General features: G+C 44.7%; 1 protein-coding gene across 8 annotated transcripts in view; it reads left to right on the top strand.

Moving 5' to 3' along the window:
- Positions 1–13,430, top strand: part of recql5 (RecQ helicase-like 5) — a 106,694-nt gene that overhangs the window by 12,461 nt on the left and 80,803 nt on the right. For 7 of the 8 annotated variants that reach the window (XM_073026684.1, XM_073026683.1, XM_073026687.1 and 4 more), the window contains exons 2-4: positions 6,318–6,439; positions 7,439–7,957; positions 12,638–12,743. In XM_073026684.1, the coding sequence (XP_072882785.1) occupies positions 6,318–6,439; positions 7,439–7,957; positions 12,638–12,743 (747 nt within the window). Of the gene's footprint in view, positions 1–6,317; positions 6,440–7,438; positions 7,958–12,352; positions 12,530–12,637; positions 12,744–13,430 lie in introns of those variants that run through there. The other variant, XM_073026685.1, reaches the window with a different exon arrangement.

Raw genomic sequence — 13,430 nt, 5'->3', positions numbered from 1 at the left:
CTAAAATAATAGATAGGGATGGGGGTAAGGGGGGGGGGGGCAGGAGTATCAATGGAGGTCTGTGAGTTGAATGTTCATGCCGGCAGGTAGGAGGCTACCTAGGCGGGAGATAAGGTATTGCTCCATCGTGTGGCCTCATCTTGATGGTAGAGGAGGCCATGGACAAACATATTGGAGTGGGAGTGGTCTGTGGAATTGAAGTGTGTGGCCACAGGGAGATCCCGCCACTGCTGGAGGACTGAGCGCCAGAGTTCAGCGAAACGGTCTCCCAGTCTGCGGTGGGTCTCCCCACTGTATAAATGGCCACATCGGGAGCACTGGATACAGTATATCACCCCAGTTTACTCGCTGGTGAAGTGGTGCCTCACCTGAAAGGACTGTCTGGGGCCTGGGATGGTGGTGAGGGAAGAAGTGTGGGGGCAGGTTTAGCACTTCTTCCGTTTGCAGGGATGAGTGCCCGGAGGGAGGTCGGTGGGGAGGGATGGGGGGATGAATGGACAAGGGAGTCGCGTAGGGAGTGATCCCTGCGGAAAGCCGAGAGTGGGGGGGAGGGGAAGATGTGGCTGGTGGTGGGATCACGCAGGAGGTGGCGGAAGTTACAGAGGATTATACGTTGGATCTGTATGCTGGTAGGGTGATAGGTGAGGACCGGGGGACTCTGTCCCTGGTGGGCTGGCGGGGGGATGGGGTGAGGGCAGAGGTGTGTGAAATACGGGAGATGCGATGGAGGGCAGAGTTGATAGTGAATCATTGCTGTGTTTTAAGCATCTGTTGCTCAGCCTCAAGCTGAGAGATCCTGATCAAAAGCTCTTTAAGCTTCAAACACTTATTATAGATTTGTCTGCCCTAGATTGCACTGGTGCAGTACTGAGATGCCTTTTTTATTTAAGCTGAGTACTGCTGGGTTATAATGCTGGTATTGATAACACTATCAACAAGCGTAAATTGGATGTTGCCACATTTTTTTATTACTAATTTTTATTGCAACACCAACAAATTACATTCAATACAACCAGTTGTCGATTACATTTTGACTGTTTAACCCAGCCACCCCCAACCCTCATCCCCAACCCCCCTCCACCCCTCTCTCCCCCCATCCCTCTCCCCTCCACCAACCAACTGAATAGAGTGCATACACCGACAGAGCAATCCTATTTTAACAGAAGATCTTTTAAGTTAGATATCAAATTTGTCCACATTAAGATTGTGTTTGGTCATGCATCATTTACTCTCGCTGATGATAATTCCAGGTAAGAAATGTCCAAAAAGCTCCGAAGCCAGTGAGTACTTGAAAGGTTTCCAGTGCTGGACTACAATCTTCTTAGCTGCAGTCAGGCCTGCCACCCAGATTTTGCATGTTTTTTTCGTAAGGGAAAGGTGGGAGTCATCATTTGGAAGATGTACAGCGGAGTCCCTTGGTAATTGTACCCCCGTTAGTTCTGTAAGTGTACTGATATCCTTCCCCACAAACCAAAAACCCCTGGACATTTCCATACAACATATATAAAAGAGCCAACAGTTCCGTAGGGGCAAAATGAGCAATATGGGTCAGGAACCAGTCCCATTTGATGTCTAATTCTCGGTGTTAAATATGCTGTATGACAAAATTTCAAGTGTATATACCGATGATTTGGGTTTTTTGAAGCACCGACAGCATAATCCCAAATTGCATCCCAGTCTTTAAGTCTTGTCCCAATTCAGATATGTCCCTATCCTAGGCTTTCATTTCTGCTGTGGGCATATATTTCTGAGAGTTTAACTTATCATAGATATATGACACTCTCTATCCTGGAGCATTCTGTATCCAACTTAAAATGGGATGGTCCTTTAAATCTGACCCCGTAGACTTTACAAGCTGATCTTATTCTAAAGTAGAAGAAAAGAGAGTGTTTATCAATATTATACTGAGATACCAGTTCTTGAAAGCTAAGGATAGTAATTGCTCCATTAATAGCTTGAAGAGAAGTAATACCTTTATCCTCCCAAGTTCTGTCAGTGAATGGTTCCCCCCCCCCCCGATAGAAGATGATTATTGTTCCATAATGGAGAAGATTTGCACCATACGCTTTTAAATTTCAAGTGACTAATTTAAGTTTGAGACACAATTTTTGATTAGGGCACATGGATAACAGAGAGACTATCTACCATCACCAGACACTACTACAATATAGAGATCGGCCAAAAACAATCCTTCACGAAGATCTGCTGGTTAAATTACGTGACCTTGGCTTGCTGAGGGGATCGGGCCTACAGTCCTTGGAGTCGCCTGATGCTGGTGGCCGGAGATGGAGACGTCGTAAGCGATGTAGTGGAAGCGAGGCAAGCGAGCAGAGGTCCGTGCCAGGCAAAAAGCAAACCCTAGCTGGCCGGCTCTCCTGTTCATTCTGTTCTCCAATGTCCGCTCCCTGGACAATAAATTGGACTACATCCGACTCCAACGAAATACTCGGCGGGTGTAGAGTCTGCTGTGCGTATGTTTTTACAGAGACATGGCTCACTGTTGGAATTTCAGATGCCACTGTTCAGCTGGACGGGCTCGCCTTGTTTTGAGCAGACAGGGATGCAGCTCTCTCTGGTAAGACTCGCGGTGGTGGTGTGTGTATTTGCATCAACACGGAATGGTGTAATAACTCTGCTGGTTTCCAGACACTGCTCATCACTAGTGGAGTTTGTGGCTATTAGATGCAGACCATTTTATTTACCACAGGAATTCACCACTGTCCTCATAGTCGGTGTGTACATTCCCCCTGGCGCTAATGCTAAGCAGGCGCTCTGTGAACTGTACAGGGCTATTAGCAAACTGCAGAACGCACACCCTGATGGACTGTTTATTGTCGCCAGAGATTTTAAACACGCGAACCTTAAGTCAGTGCTCCCCAAATTCCATCAGCATGTGGACTTTGCAATGGGGGGGGGGAACACATTGGACCTGGTTCACACAATCATCCCCGACACACACCAGGTGAAGCCCCGCCCCCACCTTGGTTACTCAGACCACATCTCTGTTATGCTAATTCCAGCATACAGACCGCTCATCAGGCACTCCAGACCAGTTCAGAAACAGGTGAAAACCTGGCCAGCAGGAGCCATCTCTGCTCTTCAAGACCGCTCTGAGCACACTGACTGGCACATGTTCAGGGAGGCTGCAATCGATGGCGACTCTACCAACTTAGAGGAGTACACAGCATCAGTGACCAGCTACATCAGCAAGTGCATTGATGATGTTACTCTGTCCAAGACCATCACTATATGTGCTAACCAGAAGCCATGGATGACCGCAGAGGTGCGTGCGCTGCTGAGGACCCGTGACTCCACCTTCAGAGCAGGCAACAAGGCAGCTTTAACAACAGCAAGGGCCAAACTGTCCCGGGCCATCAGAGGGGCAAAGCGTTCACATGCCCAGTGAATCCACAGCCACTTCCAGGACAGTGACGACACGCAGCGCATGTGGAAGGGCATCCAGGACATCACCAATTACAGGACAACATCACCTGACTGTGCAGGTGATGCCTCCCTCCCAGACGTGCTGAATAATTTCTACGCTCGTTTTGAGGTGGAAAATGATGTGGCGGTGAGCGAGTCCACCCCTCCTCCAAATAACCAGTGCTGTGTCTCACCATGGCCAATGTGAGGAGAACCCTGTGCAGGGTCAACCCACTGACCAGACAATCTTCCTGGTAGAGTGCTCAGAGGATGTGCAGACCAGCTAGCAGATGTTCTCACTGACATCTTCAACATCTTCCTGAGCAGTGCCACTGTTCCAACGTGCTTCAAGGCCGCCACCATCATCCCTGTGCCGAAGAAGTCTTCAGTGTCCTGCCTAAATGACTACCGTCCCGTTGCACTCACATCCATTATCATGAAGTGTTTCGAGCGGCTCATCATGAGGCACATCGAGACCCTGCTGCCCCCCTCATTGGACTCCCTGCAGTTTACGTACCTTCCCAACCGTTCAACAGATGATGCCATTGCCGTCACCCTCCACCTGGACAAAAAAGACATGTACATTCGAATGCTGTTCATAGACTTCAGTTCAGCATTCAACACAATCATCCCTCAGAAAGTGATTGGAAAGCTGAGCCTACTGGGCCTGAACACCTCCCTCTGCAACTGGATCCTAGACTTCCTGACTGGGAGACCTCAGTCAGTCCGGATCGGGAGCAGCATCTCCAACACCATCACACTGAGCACGTGGGCCCCCCAGGGTTGTGTGCTCAGTCCACTGCTGTTCACTCTGCTGACCCACGACTGTGCTGCAACACACAGCTTGAACCACATCATCAAATTCGCCGATGACACGACCATGGTGGGTTTCATCAGCAAGAACGATGAGTCAGCATACAGAGATGAGGTGCAGCGGCTAACAGACTGGTGCAGAGCCAACAACCTGTCTCTGAATGTGAACAAAACAAGAGTTGGTTGTTGACTTCAGGAGGACACGGAGCAACCTCTCCCCACCGAACATCAATGGCTCTTCGGTAGAGATCGCTAAGAGCACCAAATTTCTTGGTGTTCACCTGGCGGTGAATCTCACCTGGTCCCTCAACACCAGCTCCATAGCAAAGAAAGCCCAGCAGCATCTCTACTTTCTGCAAAGGCTTAGGAGAGACTATTTCCCACCCCCCCCCCCCCCCCATCCTCATCACATTCTACAGGGGTTGTATTGAGAGCATCCTGAGCAGCTGCATCACTACCTGGTTTGGAAATTTCACCATCTTGGATCGCAAGACCCCACAGCGGATAGTGAGGTCAGCCGAGAAGATCATTGGGGACTCTCTTCCCGCTATTACGGACATTTACACTAAACGCTGAATCCGCAAAGCAAACAGCATTATGAAGGACCCCATGTGCCCCTCATACAATCTCTTCTCCCTCCTGCCGTCTGGGAAAAGACTCAGAAGCATTCGGGCTCTCAAGACCAGACTATGTAACAGTTTCTTCCCCCAAGTTATCAGACTCCTCAATACCCAGAGCCTGAACTGACACCTTACTGCCCTATTGTCTTGTTTATTATTTATTGTAATGCCTGCACTGTTTTGTGCACTTTATGCAGTCCTGGGTAGGTCTGTAGTCTAGTGTAGATTTTTTCTGTGTTTTTTTTTTAATGTAGCTCAGTCTAGTTTTTGTACTGTGTCATGTAACACCATGGTCCTGAAAAATGTTATCTTGTTTTTACTATGTACCAGCAGTTATGGTCGAAATGACAATAAAAAGTGACTTGACTTAAGAATTTTGATGTTGCCACATTTTAAGTTTTATTAAATTCTGTAAAATAAACATTCAATTATAGAAAGCTTTCCACAAAACTTTACTTGGAAGCAACTGCTTTCCTTGGTTTTCAACCTTGAATGTTGTTCGCAATTGGTTTTCAGGCTATGGACCTCGAAGACCTAATGTAACATGGATTCCCTATGTCCCTGCACACTCAGAGCTTCTGCTAGGAGGTTTGCTATATTACAGCAACTGTCACAGTTCAGCTACTGTTTCCTGTCCCGTGACACTTGGCTTCACTTGGTTCATTTAGTCTGGAATTACTTGCACTGAACATGCCTATAAGTACTGTTGTGTGGGGCCCATTTATTTGTCAGAATTATCCAAAATCCTCTGTTAAAAGAAGTGTTTTTCATCCCTTTGGTACCTTTTCATTACCAGTGGAACATTATTCCTACTGTACAAGCTCAAAATCTTCCACCTACAGTTGTAAGGCAACTTATCTCCTGCCTGTAACTGAATCTCATGATTGTATATGGAGACATTTATGTACTTTGTTAATAAATTGACTTTGAACTTTGGACTTTAAGACAATTGTTCTCACACTCCTGCCTGACAAAGGGTCTTGGACCTGGAAGTTAAATCTGTTGCCCTTTCCACAGATGCTGTTTGACTTGCTGAGTATTTTCAAGAATTCTGTGTTTTTAATCCTGTTTGGTTATTTGTGTTTCATCTCCCATAAGTTTCTGAAGTTCTGTAGGATCTCTGAAGTGAACAAAGTAGATTGACTCTGAAATGAGCACTGCCCAAGACCATGGTGAGCTTTGTCAGCTGAGGAATGACATATTTGTTTCAGGATCATAGCGATTTTGATGAAGGTTCAGCAAGCTAAAGTATTAACTGTGTGTGTGTGTCTCTCCTCCTCTCCCCCCCCCCACCGACCCTTATTTCAGATTTCTGGTATCTGTGGTTTGTTGCTTTTTGCTTGAGCATTTTGCTTCTTTTGAAACTTAGTAAGTTAAAAGCACTTGTGTAAATAGAAGTTGTCTGAGAGTAAATTTAGTTCTTATACTGGAGCTGGGACTAATAATATTTTTTTTTTGCAGGTGATAAAGATGTCTTTATTTGCATGCCAACAGGAGCAGGGAAGTCTCTGTGTTACCAGTTGCCAGCTGTGATTGCTGAAGGTGTAACCATTGTCATCTCTCCACTGATAGCACTTATTCAGGCAAGTTTTGTGTTGGTCCTTCTCTGCTTGCTGTGCTGATGGTTGAAGTGCAGGATCAAAGCAGAGGCCTTATCTAGTTATCCACACGACATGTGAACATATTAATTTGGAACAGGGATATCCTCAAGCCTGCTTCACCATTAAATAAGAACATGGCTGATCTAATAACCTCAGCTGCAAATTCCTATTTAACCTTGGTAACCTTCTGATCCTCTTGCTTATCAATCTATGTACCTACCACTACCTTAAAAATATTTAAAGACTTTGTTTCCATCCCCTTTTGAGGAAGAAAATTTCAAAGATTTAAAATCCTCAAAGAAATTGCTTTGCCTCATTTATCTAATCTTTTGAACCAGTAACTCTTATTTCTCGCTTCTCCCACAAGAAAAAACATTTTCTCTAAAGCCAATCTATTGGCGATCACGCATGTTTCAATCAAGTTCGCTCAGTTTCTGCGGATATTGCTGTCTATTCCTTGTGTCATTGGATTGGCTCAACACAAGCCCTCTTTTGCTGGGATTTTCTTCCTGTCCAATAGTTGAAGATTGAATGTGTACCCTAAAAAACATAGGGAAATAGACTAGGACATGGTAATGTTCACCCTATTAGATCAGGAGGATAGGAGGTCTGAATTGTCCTTTGCAGTGTAAACAGCATTAAATGTTTGTGTGGCTGTGGGTTACTCCGAAGGATGCACATTGTCTGTGGAATCCTCTGGTGGGCATACAATATTGAATATCTGCAAGATTGTCCTGAGAAGTGTACTTGAGGTTAGTGTGTTTGGAGCCTGCCCAGCAGTGTGTCCAGTATACACAACTGTGTATCTTAGGATTTCCGTGCAGAGTGTATAGTGTTTGATGTTTGAGTTCATTCATCAGATATGTTAATTTTCCTAAAGAGTGTGAAATATAGTGAATGGTATTTAATATCTCTGTGCTTGGTCACTGGACTGCAGTGTATGGTGTTTAATATCCGAGATTTATGTATTTTTTTCTGCAGGATCAGATTGAGCACCTGCACATCCTGAAGATACAAGCATGTTCCCTGAACTCCAAGAACCCTCTTGAGGAGCGGAAGAAGATCTTATCTGACCTCCAGTGTGAGAAACCCAGCATCAAATTGCTCTACATCACGCCTGAGATGGCTGCCTCCAGCACTATGGGCCCTGTCATTGACTCCTTGCTGGCCCGGAAGCTCCTAGCGTACCTGGTTGTTGATGAAGCACATTGTGTATCACAGTGGGGGCATGACTTCCGCCCTGATTACCTCAAACTAGGGCTTTTACGCAGCAAGATATCCAATGTCCCCTGTGTAGCTCTGACTGCCACAGCCCCTAAGCAAGTGCAAGACGATGTTGTTGCTTCTCTTCAGCTGAAAGTGCCCATCGCAATTTTTAAGACTCCGTGCTTCAGGGCGAATCTATTCTACGATGTTCTCTTTAAAGAGATTCTGAACCAGCCGTATGTAAACCTAAAAGGATTCTGTGAAAAGGCTTTGGGGACAAAGAATTCTTCAGGGGTGTGTAGGAGTCCTTGTTGTACTTTCTGATCCTTTAAAGTGCTGCTACTGGCTATATACATGGACGTCAGTTTATATACACTTTGCCTAGTTTCATCGACTAATTTTTCTTGTGCATGACAGGCAAATCTGACTTTTTTTAAGTGCCACTCTTCTCTGTAATATAGATTATGATCAGATGTTGAAAACTAGGTTGTCCTTAAGTTCCACTTTCACAACTTCCCTCAACAGCCCTAAGCCAAGCACTTCATGACTGAAGCTTCGGCTGTGATCAGTAAAATCAAGGGTCATCATATCTTGAAGAATTGGATGGTTTATTTGATGCAGAGCTGATCCATGTACCTTGCTGTCGAGGTGAAGCCATACATATCATTGGTGAAAGTTTAGTTTGCCATAAGATTCAGAGAAACCCTGAGGGCTCTGGAGTGCAGGAAGTGCAGAGGAGTGAAATTAAGAAGGATGTTAGGAAGGCAAAGTGAGTGTATGAAATTACATTGACAGCTAAAATAATGGAAATCTGTAGGCATTCCATAAATACGTAGATTAGAAAGGGAAAAGTGGGTGTTCTTAAAGGCTGAAATTGTGTGTGTGTGTTTTTTTTTGTTATGTGTTATGCTGGAAGTTATAAGTAAAGTGCTGAATAATCTAACCTCTTAGCCTGGCATGTTACATGTTGTCTCATTGCTTAGTTCAGAGCCATGCAGAAGCGTAGACAGAGCTTTGCCATAACCCACTGCTGAATGTTGTCAGACAATTAAACAGTTAATGACCATCAAGCAGTCTGCTGGAGGAACTCAATGGACTGCTTGCTACTTCAGGTTCCATCACCTGCAATCTTTTTGTGTCTCCAGCTAAATGGAGGAGACCACTCCTAGAACATCCCCATCATCGATGTTGAGGCCCGGCATACGTATACTAAAGACAAGATTGTATCGTTTTCAAACAGTAATACCACTCGCGTGTGCTACCTCTTTAGCACCCAGTCATTATAGGAACACGTTTTAACCTTTCAGACTGAGAGGCCAGATAATGTGCCCCGTAACTATTTTTACCTTTAACCAAACTCTTCCAGCACAGTTACAACATGGTCATCAACCTCTTGCCTGGTTAAGTCTTGCCCAAAAAAAATGACAAATATAGTGTGATTAATTATGCACAGTCGGGCTTCCTTCAGTCATCAGCAGAATGAGGGAAAGAATTGACTTACGGTAATACTCTGCTCACTGATACTCATTTTGCCAGACCACATGTCTCTGGACTCCATTGCAGCTTTTGTCTAGATATTGGCCAAAAAGCGGAATTCCTGAGAAAAAGTGCGCAGCTGTCTTTGAAATCACGGCAGTACACCATTCACAACTCCTCAGGGAACAAAGTATATGTGTGCTCCATGATACAAAGTATTCAGGAAGTTGCTGATTAGTGGCCAGTAACATTCATGAGCTGCAAGTGTTGGGCCGTGGTCCTAAATCCAACTCCCAACGAGAGAGTCGAACCTCTCCACTCTTGCCATTCAGTAATATTAGCCTTGCTTGGATCCCCATCAATATCCTGGAGGCAGTCGCTGTTTACCAGAAAATCAACTGGGTGAGTCCTCAAAATATTGTGGCTTCAAGAAACATTTAAAGACCAGATGCCCTGTGCCTCCCCCCCCACCCCCCATACAAGGCAGTTGTGGGCTGTACAGGAATGTTCTCCATTTACCTGGATGTGTGCAGTGCCAACACCACTGAAAGCTCAGTGCCATCAAAAGCAAAACAGACGTCTTCATTGGCTCCGTGTCTACCACCCGAAACATTCATTTGCTGTTGGGTACATTTTGTACCATTGTCAAATTGCAGAGCAGCTATTCTGCAGATGCAAGAGATTGTAATCGCCAGAATCTGGAGCAACACCTGATCTTCAGTGGGCAGCATGTGTGGGGAAATGAATTGTTAGCGTATTTGAAATGAGAATAGATCTTGCCTTACCGCTCTCGGTTCTGAAGCAGAGTTTCAGCCTGAAATGTCAGCTGTTGCTTTCCCCCACATATGCTGCATGACCCACTGAGTTCCTCCAGCAGGCTGAGTGTGTTATTTTTTCTGGCATCTCACAAAGCCAGGACCTCTACTGCCATTGAGGGTCAGGTCTTCCTGTGAAAGGGATGACACAAAGGTTGGAGGTGTTGTGAACAGTGTGGAGGGCTGTCAGAGGTTACAGCAGGACATTGATAGGATGCAAAACTGGGCTGAGAAGTGACAGATGGAGTTCAACCCAGATAAGTGTGAAGTGGTTCATATTGGTAGGTCAAATATGATGGCAGAATATAGTATTAATGGTAAGACTCTTGGCACTGTGGAGGATCAGACTGGGGTCGGAGTCCATTGGATGCTCAAAACAGCTGCGCAGGTTGACTCTGTGGTTAAGAAGGTGTACGGTGTATTGGACTTCATCAATAGTGGAATTGAATTTAGGAGCTGAGAGGTAATGTTGCAGCTATATAGGACCCTGGTCAGACCCCACTTGGAGTACTGTGCTCATTTCTGGTTGCCTCACTACAGGATGTGGAAGCCATAGAAAGGGTGCAGAGGAGATTTACAAGGATGTTGCCTGGATTGGGGAGCATGCCTTATGAGAATAGGTTGAGTGAACTCGGCCTTTTCTCCTTGGAGCGAAGGAGGATGAGAGGTGACCTGATAGAGGTGTATAAGATGATGATGAGAGGCATTGATTGTGTGGATAGTCAGAGGCTTTTTCCCAGGGCTGAAATGGTTGCCACAAGAGGGCACAGGTTTAAGGTGCTGGTGAGTAGGTACAGAGGAGATGTCAGGGGTAAGTTTTTAACTCAGAGAGTGGTGAGTGTGTGGAATGGGCTGCTGGCAACGGTGGTGGAAGCAGCTATGATGGGGTCTTTTAAGAGACTTTTAGATAGGTACATGAAGCTTAGTAAAATAGAGGGCTATAGGTAAGCCTAGTAATTTCTACGGTAGGGACATGTTCGGCACAACTTTCTGGGCCTGTATTGCGCTGTAGGTTTTCTATGTTTCTGTGTTACCCCCGCAGATTCCTTTCCAGGTAACCTAGCCATTATTGTCACTACGTCTAAGATGTGGAACTCACCAATGTCTCTGTGTGAGCAGCTTCACTGTTGGGAAAACAGAGGTTCGGGAAGGTATCATTAAGTTCAGTTGTGGATGGACGATAAATGCAGCAATTGTCTGTGATGTCAATGGTCTGTAAAGTGTTAAGCTTTAAAAAAAAGCCTCATCCTCCCTTGTCTGAAGTTCTGTGAATGTGAGAGTTAGTGCCCTGCTGGTCCCTTTTACCGACACGCGTCGAGTGGATGGAAAATGAAGAGCAGCTGCTGTAATGCACATCCTGTTGATAGTGGGCAAGTTCAATCCAGTTACCCCATTACCATGTGACCCAAGAAACTCAGAGGCAGAGATTACCTTTCCCTCACTGTCTGCCTGCACATTCAGCATCTGAACCCAGTGTGAGCAGCTGATGTGCTCTGATTGCTGAAGTTTTATTCTACAACAAGACATCGTAGAACCAGGAAAAATGTTAATAGTGACATTGGCGTTTTTGGACCACGACTTGGGGGGAGAAACAGAAAGAGATGCTGATGAAGACTTGGACCTGAAATGTTAACTGTTGCCCTGTCCACAGGTGTTTCCTGACTGTTGTGTTTTTTTTGTTTTATATTTCCAACATTTCCAGGTTTTTTAAAGTTTTCCTTTAGCATTGGAGAAAGCCACACAGTCAATCAATAAGGTCATAACCAATAAGTGGCATTTCCACTCTCTCACGTAATTTGTTTCCTCTGATTTCTATAGTATCCAAAAGTCTATTGATTGAGAGAGACTCTATTGTCCTGTGACATTGAGAATTTCCAAGATTTATATTAGTAATATGAGATTATGCACTCTGTTCTGCGGCTAGAGGAAATAGATTTGTTGCACTTATCCTGTTAGTTCTATTTTCTGGAAACAGGTCATGTTTCCCCACCTGTTTTTACCTTGTCTAGGATATAGAGGGCTAATTTCCTAGCCCATTGTAACCTTGAGTCAGGGACCAAGATCTGATTGCTTACTCTGCTGTAAACAACATCTTGGGGAAGCTTTGTCACCGTCCCTACCCTCACTGCAGATATTTAGACAAGCATTTGTGGCAGGTAAAGCAGGCTGCACAGTTTTACTATTGGCCAAGGCTAGCATGGATTCTAACATTTGATAAATTTTTGAGTGCAGAGATGGTTAAAAATTAATTCAAAATAATAGCTTAACTTTTCATTTGCTGATTTAACCTGCAGGCATAGAGTTAATGGGTGTCAGGTGCTGCAGCAGGCTGATTGGTACAGGGCCTGAGAATTCGTAGCCTTGTGTTTTATTTAGGGTGTCACAACAAAGTTGCCATTGGATGAGGGGCAGTGCCGGACTGTGGTCCCCTGAATCTGCAATTGTTACAAGTCACTTGGCATGTGTGCACAGGTTCAGGATTTAATTCAGCTGAGTGCAAGTGGTGCTATTTGAAACCACTGGTGAAAGCGATAACTCCACTTTTGGTAAGACTACCAAAACATATGGAGCAAAGGTGAGTTACTGATCAGTATGAAATGGTGCAGGGTAATTTGCTTGTAGTCAGGTTAGGTGGTGCAAGTGTGCTGAAGCAGGTTGCTCTCATGTTATTCTTCCTCTGCAGAGGTTCAGTGGTTGCGGCATAGTTTATTGTCGGACCAGGAACTCGTGTCAAGAGGTAGCAGAGGAGCTGACAAAGAGAGGAGTGGATGCTAAAGCGTACCATGCAGGTATGTAATACCAGTAAAAGCACCAAGGATTCTTTGTACCTGGAGCTATCATAATGTGTTGTATTATAATGAGTTTTCTATTTGTTCAATTTATTTAATAATGGCAGCTGATATATGCTACTAATAAAAGGCACTGTGTTCATGGAAGTTCATTTACCTTGTTAAAATGCATTCCTTGTGGTTAACTTTGTTCTACCACTAGTTAACCTTCACATTTAGCAAGTCTGCTTAACTGGTTTTACTAACTCTGTTTAGCTGGTTTGTCCTAATTCTGGTTAATTTTTCTGTGCACTTCCACCAGTACTACTATAGGTTAACAAATTCTACTTGGTTGCTACATCTTAACTCTAGTTAAACTGTGTAATTTTTAAACTCTGTTTACCTTTGGAATGAATAGATTCTAGTTAACTGCTGCTATTAATTTTAGTTAACCATGCTCGGTACCAATACTAATAGTACCTGATGTCTGCATGGTGTGTATAATCTCTGGTTACCTTCGGAGTCACATACTTACATGCATAAATGTTAGCTTCATAGATTTGATTATAAAGCTGTAATTTATAGTAGGTTCCTGCCAAGATGTTACTTATAACAACACATACAAAATGCTGGTGGAACACAGCAGGCCAGGCAGCATCTATAGGGAGAAGTGCTGTTGACGTTTTGGGCCGAGACCCTTCGTCATGG

This window comes from Hemitrygon akajei, chromosome 22 (genome assembly GCF_048418815.1).
Source record: "Hemitrygon akajei chromosome 22, sHemAka1.3, whole genome shotgun sequence".
In the NCBI taxonomy this organism is placed as follows: Eukaryota; Metazoa; Chordata; class Chondrichthyes; order Myliobatiformes; family Dasyatidae; genus Hemitrygon; species Hemitrygon akajei.
This window is presented reverse-complemented; position numbering and strand designations above follow the sequence as displayed.